A 21,594-nucleotide genomic window follows, 5' to 3' on the forward strand; every position below is an offset into this window, starting at 1 on the left:
GGATGGATTTGAGCTGTTTTTCAGAGTGGATGCCGAGTTCATGAGGCAAGAAAAAAGGCTTATAAGTGGATAAAGAAGCATATTTCACTGATAATATATTACAAAGTTTCTTATATTTGCTTGTATATTGATTTATGCAAAGTCTGTTGAAACCACAGTGACTATTTAAGTATGTTATTTTTTCCTGAGGTTACAATTCTCGCCCAGTCACCATGAAGTGCTGTTATTCAGACGGCATAAAGCTAACTGCATATTCTGCTTTTCCTCAAGAGAGGACAAAGCACTTTTTAAATTCCTCAATGAAAACGCCTCCTGAAATACATAGCAATAATCCCATTAGTTTCTAGAAAACATCAAAACTAAGCTGCGTGTTACAAGAGAGAACTCTGCTCATGCTGAGTCAGAAGAGCAGTCTTGACAATGTGACACATAAGCTGCTTCTCTAATGGGAGATAATGGGACACACATTGCATTATATTACAGCCCTGCCACCATTACCATACACAAGTACAATGCCGTACTGAGACGCCTGCCATGCTAGACAGACCAGCAGCACCACCAAGTATTGCTGATCAGATCAGGGCAAGTGTTGGTACGTCATGGCTGGCAGATATTACAGCAGGGCATATACATAGCAGAAGAAAAACAATGGAGAAAAAGAAATAGAATAAAATCAGGTGTTGTACAATATAGCGAGCGTCATCCAGATCTCCCCAGGAGCGGAGTAATTCAGCAGTATCACCAACCGGCAGAGTCACTCGTTGCTAGGCGGCAATCCTAATCTATTTAGGCGCAGCCTGGTAAGGAAAGAGCTTGTGACATTCATCAATTAGAGAGAGAGAAAATGATTCATTAACGGTCAGAATGAGAAAATCAATGTCATGGTCAAATTGTACTTACCGGAAAATCACGGCAAAAACCAAAGACCATCCTAAGGGCATGCTCACAGAGCGCACACATGTCGCATAGTCACACATTTCAGGAGCACTTTAGCATTGTTTTCCAATATGTTACAGTATAGGCAATTATGAAGAACACTTGGTCTGCCGAGTCGTGTCCAAGTGCAGCACTGACAGATGAGACACAGAATTGCTGTACCTCCAGTTTCAGTGTATCCTATGTGATGCCAATTCAGGCCCTCTCCCTGCCTCCTGCTTGTGATAGATTTTTTTCCCTCTCACTTCTTACAAGCAGGGGGCATGATAGACTGACTACTGCTCCCTTATGTAAGGTAGAAATTATATAGTTAATATAATTATATATACACTGCTCAAAAAAATAAAGGGAACACAAACAACAGAATATAACTCCAAGTAAATCAAACTTCTGCGAAATCAAACTGTTCACTTAGGAAGCAACACTGATTGACAATCAATTTCACATGCTGTTGTGCAAATGGAATAGACAGTAGATGGAAATTATTGGCAATTATCAAGACACACTCAATAAAGGAGTGGTTCTGCAGGTGGGGACCACAGACCACATCTCAGTACCAATGCTTTCTGGCTGATGTTTTGGTCACTTTTGAATGTTGGTTGTGCTTTCACACTCATGGTAGCATGAGACGGACTCTACAACCCACAGAAGTTGCTCTGGTAGTGCAGCTCATCCAGGATGGCACATCAATGCGAGCTGTGGCAAGAAGGTTTGCTGTGTCTGTCAGCGTAGTGTCCAGAGGCTGGAGGCGCTACCAGGAGACAGGCCAGTACACCAGGAGACATGGAGGGGGCCATAGGAGGGCAACAACCCAGCAGCAGGACCGCTACCTCCGAATTTGTGCAAGGAGGAACAGGAGGAGCACTGCCAAAGCCCTGCAAAATGACCTCCAGCAGGCCACAAATGTGCATGTGTCTGCACAAACGGTTAGAAACAGACTCCATGAGGGTGGTATGAGGGCCCGACGTCCACAGATGGGGGTTGTGCTCACAGCCCAACACTGTGCAGGACGCTTGGCATTTGCCACAGAACACCAGAATTGGCAAAGTCGCCACTGGTGCCCTGTGCTCTTCACAGATGAAAGCAGGTTCACACTGAGCACATGTGACAGATGTGACAGAGTCTGGAGAAGCCGTGGAGAGCGATCTGCTGCCTGCAACATCCTTCAGCATGACCAGGTTGGCAGTGGGTCAGTAATTGTGTGGGGTGGCATTTCTTTAGAGGGCTGTGTGGCCCTCCAATGTGCTCGCCAGAGGTAGCCTGACTGCCATTAGGTACAGAGATGAGATCCTCAGACCCCTTGTGAGACCATATGCTGGTGCGGTTGGCCCGTTGTTCCTCCTAATGCAGGACATTGCCAGACCTCATGTGGCTGGAGTGTGTCAGCAGTTCCTGCAAGATGAAGGCATTGAAGCTATGGACTGGCCCGCCCGTTCCCCAGACCAGAATCTGATTGAGCACATCTGGGACATCATGTCTCGCTCCATCCACCAACGTCACGTTGCACCACAGAATGTGCAGGAGTTGGTAGATGCTTTAGTCCAGGTCTGGGAGGAGATCCCACAGGAAATCATCCGCAACCTCATCAGGAGCATGCCCAGGCGTTGTAGGGAGGTCATACAGGCACGTGGAGGCCACACACAATACTGAGCCTCATTTTGACTTGTTTTAAGGATATTACATCAAAGTTGGATCAGCCTGTAGTGTGTTTTTCCACTTTAATTTTGGGGGTGACTCCAAATCCAGGCCTCCATTGGTTAATCAATTTGATTTCCATTGATGATTTTTGTGTGATTTTGTTGTCAGCACATTCAACTTTGTACAGAACAAAGTATTCAATGAGAATATTTCATTCATTCAGATCTAGGATGTGTTATTTGAGTGTTCCCATTATTTTTTTTGAGCAGTGTATTTAGCAGCACTGTAGTGACATAGTTCATCACACAGGGGAGACTGACCTCCTACTTACACTGCAGATTGTGCACTGAACTGGTGGTGTTACTAGAGGGTACATGGCACAGTTGTCCACTACGATAGTAGATGCTATTGGGCTGGGATGAAGACACTTCTGCTAGACTACTGCTGTGCTAAGGCTCTGTTCACATGTCCGTTTATTTTTTTTTCCATTTAGAGTAGACACACAGAACAGATCACCATAATTAGCTTCCACTGAATTCCTGTGTCAAAAGGTCCGTCTACTTTCTGATTGTTGTCCATTTTTAGAACCGAAGAAAAAGTTCTATAAACAGGACTTTCTTTTCCTGTTATAAAAATAACCGGAAATCAGATGGACCCCATATAAAGCTACGAGACCCCTCTACTACATAGTAATTTGCAGGATGCCAATTCCAGTTATCCGTTTTGTTTGTTTTTTCTAAACAGAACATGTATATGGATGCGTGATCTGAACTTAATTAGTCATGTTACAAATGGCAAAAGAGAAAAGGAAAGACAGAGCTAAAGGATCCGTCCATGACAGGGAAGCTTTGATTTCAGATTAAGAGAGAAATGAATAGTCTTACATTAGTTAATGATGGCTGAGGGGCCTAACTTTGGGACTGATACTGGTCCATCACAGCTTTTACCCAACACAGGGGTGTTCCAGGTCACCCGTGGCACAGCAGCTGTATTCAGGTGAATGAAGCCATCTGCTGCCCCCTGCATAGCCAGACGATTTGGAGCGCTAGATCAGAGCTGCGGCCTTTTCATCCTCAAGAACAGTGGTGATCCCAGAGCTTAGCACTCCTAGAAATATGTCATGGCATACTTAATAGCAATGACCCTTAAAAACTTCCATTGATAAACTGTACTGTTTTTTTTTATGCTCCAACTGGAAGGCATGCATGCATGCATCCTGTGTAATGATTGCATGAGCATAGAAGGACACGCGATTGGCAGACAACTGGTACATTTGTCATTTATCGAGTTGACCAAAGCAACCAAATGGACTTTTATTTTGCAAAAACCCTCTTGGAAAAAAAAAAAGAATCTACCGTATTTTTCGGACTATAAGATGCACTTTTTTCCTCCAAAATTTTGGAGGAAAGTGGGGGGTGCGTCTTATAGTAAGAATACTATATTATTGTATGGCCGCATGGTGGTGGGTGTGGGGGGGCGACAGCGGGGGATCAGTGGGGCACAGGAAGCAGCCTACGCTGTGCCCGCTACTAAAGAAAATGAATATTCCCTGCTGCCCACGCCCATGGGCGTGGAGAGCAATGAATATTCATTTCTCTTAATAGCCGGCATACTGTAGCCGCAGCGCGGCTCCTGCTGCCGCTCTGCGGTCTGTGTGCCCGCTATTAAAGCTCATGAATATTCGCTACAACCCACTCCCATGGGTTGTAGTGAATATCCATGGTCTTTAATAGCAGGCACACTGACCACAGAGCAGCAGCAGGAGCCGTGCTGCGGTACAGTGTGCCGGCTAATGAAGAGACTGAATGGTCAATGCTCCCCACGCACCATCCCAGCGTGGGGAGCAGTGACTATTCCAGCACAGCGTCTCACACGGTGTGAGGGCACATGGCAGGAACGCCATGCGCGCCCTGCCATGCGCCGCTCACACAATGAGAGTGTCGGCAGCAGAGCGGGACAGCGCTGGAGGAGAGAGGAGAGGAGTATGATTGTTCATTTTTTTTTGTAGGCAGCGTGATGGGGGCTCAGAGGGTGCCATGCATACGAGGATGGGGGCTCAGAGGGTGCCATGCATACCAGGATGGGGGCTCAGAGGGGTGCCATGCATACCAGGATGGGGGCTCAGAGGGGTGCCATGCATACCAGGATGGGGGCTCAGAGGGGTGCCATGCATACCAGGATGGGGGCTCAGAGGGGTGCCATGCATACCAGGATGGGGGCTCAGAGGGGTGCCATGCATACCAGGATGGGGGCTCAGAGGGGTGCCATGCATACCAGGATGGGGGCTCAGAGGGGTGCCATGCATACCAGGATGGGGGCTCAGAGGGGTGCCATGCATACCAGGATGGGGGCTCAGAGGGGTGCCATGCATACCAGGATGGGGGCTCAGAGGGGTGCCATGCATACCAGGATGGGGGCTCAGAGGGGTGCCATGCATACCAGGATGGGGGCTCAGAGGGGTGCCATGCATACCAGGATGGGGGCTCAGAGGGGTGCCATGCATACCAGGATGGGGGCTCAGAGGGGTGCCATGCATACCAGGATGGGGGCTCAGAGGGGTGCCATGCATACCAGGATGGGGGCTCAGAGGGGTGCCATGCATACCAGGATGGGGGCTCAGAGGGGTGCCATGCATACCAGGATGGGGGCTCAGAGGGGTGCCATGCATACCAGGATGGGGGCTCAGAGGGGTGCCATGCATACCAGGATGGGGGCTCAGAGGGGTGCCATGCATACCAGGATGGGGGCTCAGAGGGGTGCCATGCATACCAGGATGGGGGCTCAGAGGGGTGCCATGCATACCAGGATGGGGGCTCAGAGGGGTGCCATGCATACCAGGATGGGGGCTCAGAGGGGTGCCATGCATACCAGGATGGGGGCTCAGAGGGGTGCCATGCATACCAGGATGGGGGCTCAGAGGGGTGCCATGCATACCAGGATGGGGGCTCAGAGGGGTGCCATGCATACCAGGATGGGGGCTCAGAGGGGTGCCATGCATACCAGGATGGGGGCTCAGAGGGGTGCCATGCATACCAGGATGGGGGCTCAGAGGGGTGCCATGCATACCAGGATGGGGGCTCAGTGGAGTGCCATGCATACCAGGATGGGGGCTCAGAGGGGTGCCATGCATACCAGGATGGGGGCTCAGAGGGGTGCCATGCATACCAGGATGGGGGCTCAGAGGGGTGCCATGCATACCAGGATGGGGGCTCAAGGGGTGCCATGCATACCAGGATGGGGGCTCAAGGGGTGCCATGCATACCAGGATGGGGGCTCAAGGGGTGCCATGCATACCAGGATGGGGGCTCAAGGGGTGCCATGCATACCAGGATGGGGGCTCAAGGGGTGCCATGCATACCAGGATGGGGGCTCAAGGGGTGCCATGCACACCAGGATGGGGGCTCAAGGGGTGCCATGCATACCAGGATGGGGGCTCAGAGGGTGCCATGCATACCAGGATGGGGGATAAAGGGGTGTCATGCATACCAGAATGGGGAATAAAGGCGTGCCATGCATACCAAGATGGGGTATAAAGGGGTGCCATGCATACCAGGATGGGGGATAAAGGGGTGCCAGGATGGGGGATAAAGGGGTGCCATGCATACCAGGAAGGGATGGGGGCCACTTATACCAGGAAGGAGAGGCCATATATACCAGGATGGAGGATATTAACAGAATTGAGGGACATTACCCCAATACCAGTGTCAGCAGCAGACCCCCTCCCCCATAACAGGGCATCATGACCACATTTTTTGCTTAAATGTTTTTTTCCTATTTTCCTCCTTTAAAACCTAGGTGCGTCTTATAGTCCGAAAATATGGTAATGTTTTTTGTGAGCGACTCTTCTACTTTTCCATTGCAACAGTTTTGCTACATCCCGCACAATGCTCACATACCTCCAGATCAGACGTCCCCAACCCCTTCACATGTGTAATGAAAAGCCCATTAAACGTGAGCTATTGATGCCGGCCATGCATTTACAGGAAGCGGTTGAAGATCCTTTTCATTTCACTTACTGTGTAATGGAATTCTGAACGCTCTTTTCATTTAAGGTCATCCCTGGTGGAGGCTCGTTCTGCAAAGCCAACAGTTCTTTCTGCAGCCGCTTCTGCAAAGAATTAAACGAGGCGTCATATTAATAGATGAGCTCGCATACAGTTACTGCTACAGATCATTATAATTTATACTAAGGTTATTAAAATATACAGTCACTACAGGAAGGTACTTCATTACAGCATTCACAAATCCTATTTGCAGGGAGGAGCACATTTCATGACCTTTAAATAAAAATACCATAGACGACCCACATGAAGTACAGTATAAGGCTATGTGCCCACGATGCAGAAATGCTCCGGATTTTTTCCTGAGCGTTTCTGCATCTCCCTGGCAGAAAAAAACGCATGCGGATTGTACATGCGGATTGTACATGCGTTTTTCCTGCCAGGGACATGCGGATGTGAAGCGTTCTTCACTTGCATTTCCAAATGCGGGTTGTCAAGCGCTTTCCAAGCGATTTTAGCATCACTTGGAAAGTGCTTGACAACTTGGTCACACTATATAAATCCATGCAAACGGCATGGATTTATATAGTGTGACCCCAAAGAATGTCAAAAAATAAATCTATACTTACCTTCTGATGGCCCCCGGAGTCTTGCTTCGCTCCATCCTGGCTGCCGGCAGCTCGGGGTACACTACACTGAAGGACCTGCCGTCACAAGACTATGACGTCAGCGCAGGTCCTTCAGTCCACCGCGATCTGCCGGCAAGCGAAGACAAGGAGACCGCGGGCCATCAGAAGGTAAATGTAATATTTATTTTTTATTTTATTCTTTTTTTTACAGGTTCTATGGTACCCGGGTCCGGAGGAGAGTCTCCAGTCCTCCACACCCGGGTACCATCCGCACATTGAAAAGCATGGATTCTGCATGTACAGATGCAGTGATGCGGATTCCATGCGTTCCAATGAAAGTCAATGGCGGCGAAAACACAGCGCTTCCGCAAAATAATTGGTAGTGCTGGGTTTTTTTCCGCAATGATAACCCGCAGCGGAAATTTCCGCAGCATGTGCACAGCACATGCGGATTATCATTGGGGAACATGGCAGACCTTCTACCATGCGTTTTTTAAGAGTTTCTGCAGCGTTTGTGCCTCTGCGGAAACGCTTAAAAAACGCATCGTGGGCACACAGCCTAAATGTGAATAGCAACAATGCGACCAGGCAGCAAACAATGGATCTGTAACAGGACTGTGAGCGAACACCAAAGATAAAAGCATTTAGATCAATGGTCCCCAACCTTTCTTTAGGCTGAGTTCACATGTCCAGTAATAAATCAGTTAGAACGGATCCAGCTGCAATTCATTGACAAAAAAAGTTGTGCAGACACAACTTTGTCCACCTGAAAAAAAAAAAATTTCAGCTGGGTCTTTTTTAACAGTGAAGTCTATGGAAAAAGGATATGTGAAATGGTCACCAATTGTTCTCCCATTCCATACAGAGACGTTTTTTGCTTACTGGATCAGTTTCAAATAGATGATTATGTCAAAGCTCACATGTTCAATAGTATATATTAAATATTTATTTATCCACCTCCAGTAAGCAAAAAACGGATCATTTTCAAATGGGAGAACAAAGGATTGCCATTTATAAGATCCATTTTCCATAGACTTCAATGTTAAAAAAACAGATCCAATTGAAATCAGTATTTTCAGGCGGACAAAAAAAGTTGTGTGCACAATTTTTTTGTCAACGGATTGCTGCTTGATCCGTTCTAAAGCATGATTACTGGACATGCGAACTTAGCCTTAACTTGAGGGACACATGCCACATCCAGACCCCACCCCACAATAGTGACGCCCAGAGCTCCCCATTACCGGTAATGTTGACAGACAAAACTTCCCCACAAAAATCACACCGAGACAGAAGAGAACTTCCCCACAGAAATGACACTTGTGCCCCTGTTCCTTATAAACAGTATACTTTACATTCAGGGCTTTCCACCTTACTCCAATTTGATACTCCTACATCAAGAACTGCAACCACAAAATTGCATCCAGTTTCCAGCTTCCCTTTAACTGGCCACATCTTCTGATCTCCAGAGTACCCTATTTATCTGTCCCCATTTCCCCACCAGTATAAGCCTATCCAGATCTGCTCTTCTGAGCAGGGCTATTCACAAAAGTCACCATCTGGAGAGCAGCTCTAGCAAGACCTGGTAATAATGCATCAAGCTGACAGACAGCCACGAGCCACTCATCATGGGCCCACAGGCCACATCAGGCTCCCGAGCCACAGGTCCTATATGCTGCCATCTAAATGTAGTGAGAGCAACTAATAACATTTCTATGAGTTTATTTTAACACTTCTCAGTATATGATGCATTTTTGTTTAAAGGGATCCTGTCATCAGAAATAACACTATCACACTGCAGATATGGGGTTAATCTGCAAGTTAACAGCGTTATTATGCAACCCGGTGCCTGCACGCAGCTGAATGCAGCAGGGAGAAAATGAACTTTATTCTCCCTGGCAGCATTCGGTTTCAGTCATGGAGATGGGGGCACAGTGGTTTCAGTCACCGCTCTGAGTATAGAGAGCGGCCGCAGTAACCGCGCCCCCGGCCCTGACTGACAGCCGCCGCTCCGTATTCTCAGAGCGATGACTGAAACCGAATGCTGGCAGAGAGAATAAAGTTAATTTTCTCCTCGCTGCATTGGGCTACGTGCAGGCACCGGGCAGCATAATGACGCAGTTAACCTGCAAATTAACTGCATGTCTGCAGGTTAATAGCGTTATTTATGGTGACAGGTTCCCTTTAAGGGTCTGGACTGGTTGGTAAAAAAAAAAATATATGAGAACAAATCTCACCCTCACAGATGCCCAGAAGCTCCCACTCCGGCAACTGCATCACTTTTACCAATAGGTTTAAAAAATATCTCAAAATATGTGGTATATCCACAATATCATAAACATGCTGAAATTGGAAGACCGGAATCTCCAAAAGTTTTATAAATCTCTAAGTCACTTATCGTAGCAACCGCTGACCGATAGTATTGTATGTATGTGTGACCAGCTCTCTGATCCCTTCTGCTGGCCCCCCATCTCAGCACAAGAGGACGTACAACCCCCATTATCATGATCCTATGGGTGTGCTATATCTATAAAAATGACACCTTTATAGGCACTGAAATGTACATGTACACATTTCTTAGCACTATTTTCCGTAATAGGTCATCAAGACTGTACCAATAAAAATGTATTTTGTTAATACAAAAAAATATTATTTTTATCTAACACACCACTGTTAGAGCATGTGAACACTGAGCTGAGTTTTATTCTCCAACTCTCCAATCAAAATTCATGTTTTTTAGAGAGTCGCTGCTCCAAAAACTCCTTTACAAAACTCAGTGTGAACACACCCTTAACCTCTCATTGTCCGCTCAATGTGGATTTCACATAAATGGGCATGCAAACACTGCTTGGGTTGCAGCAGGGATCATTAAAGCACCGATATCCTTGGTAACAGAAATTTATAGGTTTTTAAATCCTGGAAATGTGTTTGCCATGTTGTTATTGCAGCTGTCTGCTCAGGGTGTGGACTGTGCAGGATCCAGGGAGAACACATGCTTTATAGACTTGGGCCGCTGTTAGATGAGGGTGATACAGTAGCATCCAAATTACAGACACATCACCCAGTTCTTCCCGCATCACAAAGTTCCAGATCTGATCCTTATGGCCCCAGGGTCATCTATCTGTATACTCCACACATTCGCTGCTCATATCCATCAGTCCTATATATGTATTTCATAGTCAAGACTTGTGCCATCTGTGCCTTCATGGCGAGTACCCAAGGGCAAAACATATTGCACTAAAAGCAGGGAAAAGATACTCAGCGGCTACTTCCCCCATTGCTCGAGCACCGCTCCTCTGGTGGTCGCCAGCCTTTCACTTGTTCTGCGAGTGCCAACCACGTGCATATGACCTCTGCCGCCATCATACGTCATGATATTGCCAAGGCCCGTGACTATATGTAGCAGACACGAGCATATAGTGGGCATGGCATCACTGCAGGGCATGTGAGAGAGCATCAGAGCAATGGCAGAGAATTTCTTAGTTGATCATGAGTTATTTTTTATTTTGGCAAATTCCCTGTAGTTAGTACATTCCTTTATACTCCGGACAACTCCGTTAAGGCCATGTTCATACGTTGCAAAAGTGTGCACTGTTACGTATCACATTATACCATGTGAATCCTGCCCTACAATCTCTCCTAATACAGCGATCACATGAATGAAATCAAGTGAGGACATAAAATGCAAATGTTTCATCAGGCCCTAAGAAATGGCACCTCGCTGCTCTCCTCCTCAGCTGCAAGAATGAATTGGCTGTCTTGGGATTTCCCATCATACTTAACCTCTTCACTTCTTTTACTAAGCAGCACTGGCAATAAAATACAAACAGCCCAATGTCAGGCTGTACCCCGTGTAGATCACCACCATCTCTCACAGCAACGTGGTGGAAACCTTCATACCCTGTGCAAAGTCACAAACAATTCAGATGTGGCAAGAAAAAGGTCAGGGGGCTTTACACAACCCACCCTCCCGCTCACTCATCCTAGCACTGCAGTGACAATAGAAAACGGCATTGCTAAATCTGCCCACAGTATTTAAAGGGAATCTGTCACCTCCCTGGGCGATATCAGACCTCTACTATGGGCATACAGGTGATAGAAAAGTAAATCTATACTGTATAGCCCATAGCAGAGGTCTGATTGTAGAGAAATCTTCTTTTATAAAGTCTGTTTTCCAGAGGCTCGGAGCAAGCAAACCCCTCCTATCTGCATACTATTCCCCTAAATCGTGCTAAATTACCATATCCCCCCCTCCCCTGCACACTGCCCCACCTCCCGTGCAAAGCGCCACTCCCATGGAGTGCGCTTGGTTTCCCTCCAGCCCCGTTTGGTTGTGTACTGCCAGCGGAGCGGAAGTCTCAGTGACTCACCGTCGCTTGCGCAATACAAGGCTGTGGCGCAGTATGCAGCCAAACGGGGCCGGAGGGAAACAAAGCGCACCCCATGGGAGCGGAGCTTTGCGCATACATGGGAGGAGAGGCAGAGCAGAGCACGTCACAGGGCCTGTCACAGGCCCCTGTGATGTACAGGGGAGGGGAATATGGTAATTTAGCACAGAGGCGCAATTTAGGGGAATAGTAAGCAGATAGGAGGGGTTTGCTTGTCGTCTTGACGCCAAGCCTCTGGAAAACAGGCTTTATAAAACCAGATTTCTCTGCAGTCAGACCTCTGCTATGGGCCATACAGTATAGATTTACTTTTCTATCACCTGTATGGCCCATAGTAGAGGTCCGATATTGCCCAGAGGGGGTGACACATTCCCTTTAAAAAGGTATTCTGGGATGGGCAAAACAAACTAAAGGGATTAAAGGAATGAAATAAGAAAAGAGCAGCTACTCCTCTGATTAAGCCCCTGCCGCTCCAGCACCACTGCTCAAGGTTTACGTTCCTGCTGCGGTCATGAGCAGTGTACATGTGTGACCACTGCAGCCAATCACTAGCTTCATCAATCTAGTGTTACTGCTGAGGCCAGTGATTGGCTAAAGCAATCATGGGGATAGATGTCATGAGACAACTCCAGGGAATTTTAACAGGGACTGTCGGGGTTACATTGGAAAGGTAAAAAATAGAGGTGCACACTCAGTGTTGGCAGGCTAAACTGGAGAATCCAAATAGTCAATAGAAGATAATCAGCCGCACTCACAAAGGATTCCAAATAAATGCTTGTTTTTATTTCAACAGAATACAATATTTCATCACAGTGCTGGGTATCGGGACAGAAAGCAATAGAACTGAGACGGGTCGAAATGTAACCTTTCTCAAACATTGCTCTGTCCAGGCGGCCAAGTGGGAGAGGTGAACCACTTTTGAGAAAGACCCGGGACCGGGGGGTTGAAATGTAACCTATCGCTTTCTGTCCTGATACCCAGCACTGTGGTGAAATATGGTATGCTATTGAAATAAATACAAGCATTTATTTGGAATCCTCTGTGAGTGCGGCTGATTATCTTCTATTGGGGCACATTGGAGAGGCAGGAGATTTACCAGGTAAGTAATAAACTAAATAAATAATACCTCGCTATGTATACCAATCATATAAATTACATTTAAAGGAAAAATTTAATCTACGTTTTAAGATTTTTCAAAAATCTAAAAATTTTGGAAAGTTTGTAGAAGGAAGGGAATAGTATACAGAAGATTTAATGACCATTCACATTAGTATAAACCCGAGAGCTTCTATAGTCTTGTAAGAAATGTAACGCAGAGGTGGATTCCAGACTGCAAAAATGATGACTTATGTCACTGCCAGGTCTTCGTTTGCCCCTGACCCGAGACGTTGATTGGAGCGGCTGCTTCATGTATAGTCTATGAGAGTAATGATGATGGCAACACGTAAGCTATCTTCAGTAGCACCATAGATCTAGGAGCAGCGGCAGGGCAAATGAGCCAATGGCTAGTTCATTCAGCTACTCCAGGCCATGGTCATACAGCCAGGGGAGAACAAAAGAATGGGAGACTCAAGCCCCCCCAATCTGACGAGTGGTGATGGACCCACTCAGATTTAAATATTATCACGTCTAGTTGCTGGATTTACATTTTGTAGACTGGAATGCCCCTTTAAGGCTCTGTCAACATCTCATTTTTCAACCAGTGGTGTAAACCAGGAGTATTCTCTAACGTACCCAAAGGTTGCCCCCATCATATGCCAAGACGTGGAGCAGTAATAATAATAATAAAAAAATGGAAGTATATAACATAGCCAGAAAATTGCCTTCCCCAATTCCACTCATTTAGAATAAAAACAATAAACTCATGGCGCCTAGAGTGTGAACGCTGGCTTGTCATCGGGTCGGGGACATAAGGGAGGCTATGACACCGAGAATTAGATCCATTCAGTACATTGTTCTCCAGCAGAAGGTAAAACAACCTCTCACACGGGACGGTAATGCTGTTATTACACCGCTCGCATTGTACAGAAGGACAACCAGTTTTTCTATAGTTTATGAGGCTCATGTGATGTCTGGACTTCTGCTGGCAGCACCGACGCACTGGTCATACTGGTCTACACCAGCAGGATCCATGTTTGTGTTATACCCGACACAAGAAGAGAGAAGAAGGAAACAGTGAAAGTTCAGAAGGTTTTCCTGGAGACTTCACTACAATCACATCTTATTTCTACAGTTTCATATTCACATTTATACCTGATGACAAGTTCAGCACATTCCCCAGGCAAATCCTCCATGTTGTGCGGCCGTGCCCTGCACACAGCTCAGTGCATTGCATCCATTAAAGAAGCAACGTGGAAAGATATTACGGGTGTAAAATAGGACATGTATATATGTTAGGGAGTGTAATAGGGCAGGTGTAGGGGATGTATAGGGAGTAGAATAGGGCAGGTGTAGGGGATGTATAGGGAGTGTAATACGGCAGGTGTAGGGGATGTATAGGGAGCGTAATAGGGCAGGTGTAGGGGATGTATATGGAGTGTAATACGGCAGGTGTAGGGGATGTATAGGGAGTATAATACGGCAGGTGTAGGGGATGTATAGGGAGTGTAATACGGCAGGTGTAGGGGATGTATAGGGAGTATAATAGGGCAGGTGCAGGGGATGTATATGGAGTGTAATACGGCAGGTGTAGGGGATGTATAGGGAGTATAATAGGGCAGGTGTAGGGGATGTATAGGGAGTATAATAGGGCAGGTGTAGGGGATGTATAGGGAGTATAATAGGGCAGGTGTAGGGGATGTATAGGGAGTAGAATAGGGCAGGTGTAGGGGATGTATAGGGAGTAGAATAGGGCAGGTGTAGGGGATGTATAGGGAGTAGAATAGGGCAGGTGTAGGGGATGTATAGGGAGTAGAATAGGGCAGGTGTAGGGGATGTATAGGGAGTATAATAGGGCAGGTGTAGGGGATGTGTAGGGAGTATAATAGGGCAGGTGTAGGGGATGTATAGGGAGTATAATAGGGCAGGTGTAGGGGATGTATATGGACTATAATACGGCAGGTGTAGGGGATGTATAGGGAGTATAATAGGGCAGGTGTAGGGGATGTATATGGACTATAATACGGCAGGTGTCGGGGATGTATAGGGAGTATAATAGGCAGGTGTAGGTGATGTATAGGGAGTATAATAGGGCAGGTGTAGGTGTATAGGAAGCATAATAGGGCAGGTGTAGGGGATGTATAGGGAGTATAATAGGGCAGGTGTAGGGGATGTATAGGGAGCATAATAGGGCAGGTGTAGGGGATGTATAGGGAGTATAATAGGGCAGGTGTAGGGGATGTATAGGGAGTATAATAGGGCGGGTGTAGGGGATGTATACGGAGCATAATAGGGCAGGTGTAGGCGTGTATAGGGAGCATAATAGGGCAGGTGTAGGGGATGTATATGGAGTGTAATAAGGCAGGTGTAGGGGATGTATATGGAGTGCAATACGGCAGGTGTAGGGGATTAAATGGAGTGTAAAACGGCAGGTGTACGGGATGTATAGGGAGTATAATAGGGCAGGTGTAGGGGATGTATACGGAGTATAATACGGCAGGTGTAGGGGATTAAATTGAGTGTAATACGGCAGGTGTACGGGATGTATAGGGAGTATAATAGGGCAGGTGTAGGGGATGTATACGGAGCATAATAGGGCAGGTGTAGGCGTGTATAGGGAGCACAATAGGGCAGGTGTAGGGAGCATAATAGGGAAGGTGTAGGGGATGTATATGGAGTGTAATAAGGCAGGTGTAGGGGATGTATAGGAAGTATAATAGGGCGGGTGTAGGTTGTGTAGTCCAAGTGATGTAATAGACAAGGAGCGCAGATATAACAGGACTAGAGGAGAGAATGTATATACAGGGGTATAACTAGACAGGTGTATCGGATATTCCCTATAAGAACAAAAGTATTGGGACACACGTCCTAATAAATTAATTTGAGTTTATCCCTCAGGGCCATTGTTACATGTGTATACCATCGGGCCCCTCGCCATGCCATCTACCTTTAAGATTTGTGACAGAATGGCAAATTCTAAAAGCTCACTGAATTTGAGAGTGGTCCTGTAATAAGATGCTATGGGTGTAACCAGTCAGTCCATGACATTTCTTCCTTCCTAAATATTTCCACGATCAGCTACAAGATGCATCATTGAAAAGTGGAAGCGTTTAGGAACTGTAGAAACTCAGCCACAAAGTAGAGACCACAAAATGTTACAGAGCGGGGTCACTAAGTGCTGAGGTGCGTAAGAGTCACCAACACCCTGCTAATGGCATAACTACAGAGCTCCAAACCGCCAGAATCTCTGTGGTGTGGATTTCCACGGCCGATCAGCTGCATATGAGCCTTACAAAGCCAAGCATCGAGAGGAGAGCTGTAAAACATGGCACCATTGGACACAAGAGCAGTAAAAATGTTTTCTGCAGAGGGACATATCATGCCTCTCTACCTGGCAAGACGATGGTCACATCACAATAATAGGGGTCCTCCTAAATGTGGTCGGGTTTCAATAGTACTTCATAATTGCTGCAGCATCAGTCAAAAGTTTGGACACACCTGTTCATTAAATGATTTACTTGTTCTTATTGGAATGTGCACATTGTAGAATCAGACTGGAGGTAGAAAAGCCACGAAGGAACATATATGGAGACAAGGAGTAAAACAAACCAGAATGTGTGTTAATTCTTAGATTTCGCAAAGTATCTCCCTTTTACTCTGATGACAGCTTTACACACCCTTGGTATTCTCTCAAGCAGCTCTATCAGGTTCTAAGCCAGAATATGGCAGGAATCACTCAACTAAGACAAGGTCAGTCAATCCGGAAAATTGTTAAAACCTTGAAAGTATTCTAAAGTGCAGTCATGAAAATCAGAAATGCTATGAAGAAACTGGGTCTCATTAGGACCACTCCAGGAAAGGAAGGCTAAGGATAAGTTCATCAGTTGCCAGCCTCAGAAACTGCAAACTGACATCACCTTATAAAACAGCCCTCAGAAAACATGGACAGACATGAAGAGACAGATCTCAACATCAAGTGTACAAAGGAGACAGCGAGAAGCAGCAAAGAAGCCACTAGTAAATACAGCAAACAAGAAAATAAGACTTTTTTAGGCCAATCAAAATCTGTACTATGGTCAGATGAGTTACGAGGGGCGTTCATTAAAGATTTCCCCTGACCACTTCTATTTATCACGCTGAAACTTCACATGTGTAATGATATAACTCTCTATAGGTTAAGTGCCAATTTGCAACTCAGAACTGATAAAGGTCTTGATTTGAAAAGGTGCTTAAGTGGTGTGAGGTGGACCCAGTGGAATACAGAGCAGTCATCAAGTTCCTTTACTTGAAAGGCCACACACCAAAGTAGACGTTCGATGAGATGAAAGAGGTTTATGGTGATGATTCTCCATCATATGATGTAGTCAAAAACTGGCATCGTCAATTGAAATGTCGTCGGACTTCGCTGCAAACAGCTCCAATTCCAGGGCGACCCCACTCTGCTATTGATGAACAACACTCCATACAGCAAGTGGAGGTCGCCATTTTGGAAAATCGCCACGTAACCATTCGCCACCTAGCCAAAAATGTCAAGATTAGTGTGGGGTCCGTGGAAAAAATCATTCAAGATCATCTTCACATGCATAAGGTATCCGCTCGCTGGGTTCCCCGGCTGCTCACACCTTTACGGGAGCAGGAACGAGTTGAATGCTCTCAGGCTCTATTAACGATGTGCCATGGCAACCAGGAGGACTTTTTCAACAGACTGATCACACAGGATGAAAGATGTGTCCATCACTATGATCCTGAGACTCAAGTGCAGTCGATGCAATAGAAGAATCTTGACTCACTGCCTCCAAAGAAGGCACGTGCCCAACCCTCGGCAGGCAACGTCATGCTCACAGTATTTTGGGACCCGCAAGGAGTAGTATTGATGAATTTCCTAGCAAAAGGTACCATGATCACTGGGGCATACTATGTTTCACTGCTGCGGAAATTACAGGAGGCCATCAAAACCAAGAGACGTGGCATGCTCACCAAAGATGTTCGCCTTCTGCAAGACAATGCACCAGTTCACAACTCACATGTTGCCCAAATGGACGCATGCTCCTGTGGCTTTGAAATTCTACCGCATCCCCCTTATTTACCCGACCTTGCACGGTCCGACTTCCACCTTTTTCCAAAAATGAAGTTATTTTTGAAGGGCAAGCATTTTCCAGATGATGAGACTCTGATTTTCAAAGTCACAACGTGGCTTTTGGAGCAACCTGTCAACTTCTACAAGTGGGGTGTTTACAGTTGCTTTAAGAGATGGGAGAGGTGTGTTGTCCCTAGGTGGCACCTATGTAGAGAAGGACTAATAACTGTGCCAAGTTTCATTGCTCTCAGTCCACAGGAAGTGGGCCAGGGGATAACAATAATAATAACAATTTTTATTTATATAGCGCCAACATATTCCGCAGCACTTTACAAATAAGCGGGGACATGTACAAACAAATTCAATACAAGGAAGGGGGAAATCTTTAATAAACGCCCCTCGTATATTTAGCTTTTGCTACAAACCACCATGTCTTTGTGAAACACCAAAAAGGTGAGCGGATGGTTTCTAGATGTTTGGTGCCCACCATGAAGCATGGCGGGGAAGGTGTGATGGTAGCCATGCACACCTACCTAGCATGGCTACCACAGCATTCTGAAACCAGGGCTGTGGAGTCGGTAAGGCAAACGAACTCAGACTCCTCAATTTCCATGACACCGACTCCACGACTCCGACATGGCTCATGTTTAAGTGATAAATTTACTGTAGCACAGATTCATCTCAGCTAAAGGTCTATACCCTTAGATCAGGAATAGGACAGACATTTATAGGACATTTCATAACTTTCCCAAATTCTTATGAAAAAATATTCCCCACAAACTGCATTGAACTATTGTACCCAATTTATTATATGTTTTAGGAGTTGGAGTCGGTCCATTTTATACCGACTGCAACTCCACAGCCCTGTCTGTAATACTATGCCATCTCGTCTGGTTTGCACTTAGTGTGACCATAATTAGTACAATGACCCAAAACACCCCTCCAGGCTATGCAATGGCTATGTGACCAAGCAGGAGAGAGTGTGTGGTGTCAGATGACAGTCTCCACAATCACCTAACATTAACCCTATAGAGCTAATGAGGGATAGTTGGACCAGAGAGTGAAGGCAAAGCAACCAACAAGTGCTCAGCACCTCTAGTAACTGCTTCAAGACTTTTGGAAACCATTCCAGATGACAACCTGATGAGAGAATGTCAGGGAGTGTAAAGCTGTGATCAGAGTACAAAGGGAGTACTCTGAGAAACCTAAGGTTTAAAGGGCGTCTGTCAGCATAGAAAGACTTATTAAACCAAATACAGGTGCACAGTGCACCCTTGGTACGGCCAAACAGTTCAGTGCATCTATTTCTGCCCTTCAGCAGAGATGTCAATCGAACTGGAGGGGAGGTGGCGGAGATAGACGGAAAGTGCACTAAAACGTTGGCCAGGCAAAGGGTGCACTGAGTGCATGTACTTGGCTTATACAGTCATGTTTGTGGTTTTGCTGCCTTGAGTGTTAGGCCACAACCCCACTATCAGTATTTGGTCAGTATTTTTTCCTCAGGAGTGGGAGATAAATGCAGAATTGGTGCACTTGTTTCCAGGGCTGTGGAGTCGGAGTCGGTATAAAATGGACCAACTCCAACTCCTAAAAAATATAATAAATTGGGTACGGTAGTTCAATGCAATTAGTGGGGAATATTTTTTACATAAGAATTTGGGAAAGTTATGAAATGTCCTATGAATGTCTGTCTTATTCCTGATCTAAGGGTCTGGACTTTTAGCTGAGATGAATCTGTGCTACAGTAAATTTATCACTTAAACATGAGCCATGTATGAGGGAGTTGGAGGTTTGGCTTACCGACGCCACAGCCCTGCTTGTTTCTATTATACCTTTCCTCTGATTGTTCCTCACCTGGTTTTGGCTCCCACTCCTGAGAAAAAATACTGACCGAATACTGATAGTGGGGCCGTGGTCTTAATCCCCAAAGTGCACATTCCAATATGAACAAAGAAAACCATTGAACGTGTGTGTCCAAACTTTTTACTGATATATATATATATATATATATATATATATATGTATATATGTTATACACACACCTTCATACATGTATGTATTACTGGTGTAGGAGGTGTGTATAGAGGGGGGGGTGGGGGTGTATATATCTGTGTACACATCCTATACAACCTGTCCTGTCCAAATATATATCTATTTTATAGGACAGATGGACAGTGCATGTGTATGTATATATATACACAATATACTGTATATATATATATATATAAATATATATACACACACACGTGTGTAGAAGCTGTATATGTATCAAACATGTGTATGCATATGTTTACACTATATATATATATTTTTTTTACAGAACAGGTGCGTGGGATATATATATATACACACGCACAAGTGTGTAGGAGCTATATATACACATATATATTAAAAATGTGTCTATGTGTAATCATATTATATATATACACACATAAAGGACATATGTATATAATATTAAACATATGAATGTATATGTGTACACCACAAAATTATATATATATATATATATATATATATATATACACACATATACACATACACAGGACATGTGCATGGGATAGATATATATATATATATATACACCCACCCACGTGCAGGCTGTGTGTCCGGGGACGTGGGCCAGTGTCGGGGTCACTTCCCGTGTCGGTGTAAGTGGGAGACTTTACTTTCTACGCCATGACATGACAGGTGCCGGAGACGCTGGGGCAGAGCACGGAGCTCACACTGCCAGCACGGAGTTGTGTACTATTGTGTAGAGACCGCGGTGACTCCCGGCCCCGCACCCGGCGGACTCCCCCTCAGTCTGCGCTACAGGAAGGTGCGGACCGGGGTCATCCGGGTGTTACAGTCGCACAGCACTCACCTGCATTGACGCCATGATGGGAACCCACCCCCTCCCGCTTGCGGTGACGTCACGTCTCACGTGACCTGCATGTCCGAAGCCGTTTCCCGCATGCGCGTTGATACCGCGCTCAGAGCGCCTGCGTTTCGGTCAGTTGGTAGTAGTACAAGCTGCGCATGCGTTGTACCGTCCATTACAGTACTTCCCCCCTATCCTGTGCTACCTTCATCACTGTCCTGTGACTAGAAACACGGGGGGATAGATACCTGCATGTAGCTCTTCATGATTTCTGCAATTTTTAATCTGATTGTGAATGTTTTCTTTAAAACTCCAGTCTAGAGGAGGCGCTCACAGATTACTGGTCGCTGTGTGAGGTAATTTTGTTATACCGCAGTTTGTAAGTGGTTACTACAGTGAAATTGGTGCAGGATTGCCATCTTTAGTTATTTTTTATTGGACAGTTTATGAAAATGTCACAGACAATATTTTTTATGGAAACTTTGGAGAAACATAATCAATCAATGTGATTATAAGAGATCCACGTCTGCAGCCCATAGATCTGATTATAAGAGATCCACGTCTACAGCCCATAGATCTGATTATAAGAGATCCACGTCTACAGCCCATAGATCTGATTATAAAGATCCACGTCTATAGCCCATAGATCTGATTATAAAGATCCACGTCTATAGCCCATAGATCTGATTATAAGAGATCCACGTCTACAGCCCATAGATCTGATTATAAAGATCCACGTCTATAGCCCATAGATCTGATTATAAGAGATCTGCGTCTACAGCCCATAGATCTGATTATAAGAGATCCGCATCTATAGCCCATAGATCTGATTATAAGAGATCCGCGTCTACAGCCCATAGATCTGATTATAAGAGATCCACGTCTATAGCCCATAGATCTGATTTTATGAGATCCGCGTCTACAGCCCATAGATCTGATTATAAGAGATCCGCGTCTACAGCCCATAGAT

The 21,594-nt window shown here is 45.7% G+C and overlaps 1 protein-coding gene across 1 annotated transcript in view; it reads right to left on the reverse strand.

The window, feature by feature from the left end:
• UBE2W (ubiquitin conjugating enzyme E2 W) overlaps nt 1-20,732 on the reverse strand; it is a 40,041-nt gene extending 19,309 nt beyond the window's left edge. Inside the window, exons 1-2 of the mRNA XM_073679452.1 lie at nt 20,628-20,732; nt 6,591-6,682 (exon numbers count right to left, since the gene is read on the reverse strand). Of these exons, the coding sequence (XP_073535553.1) occupies nt 6,591-6,682; nt 20,628-20,642 (107 nt within the window). The 5' untranslated portion in view covers nt 20,643-20,732. The remainder of the gene's footprint in view (nt 1-6,590; nt 6,683-20,627) is intronic.
• Between the last annotated feature and the right edge of the window lie 862 nt (nt 20,733-21,594).

This window comes from Phyllobates terribilis, unplaced genomic scaffold (genome assembly GCF_046119375.1).
Source record: "Phyllobates terribilis strain yellow unplaced genomic scaffold, ASM4611937v1 Scaffold_4__5_contigs__length_816908805, whole genome shotgun sequence".
In the NCBI taxonomy this organism is placed as follows: Eukaryota; Metazoa; Chordata; class Amphibia; order Anura; family Dendrobatidae; genus Phyllobates; species Phyllobates terribilis.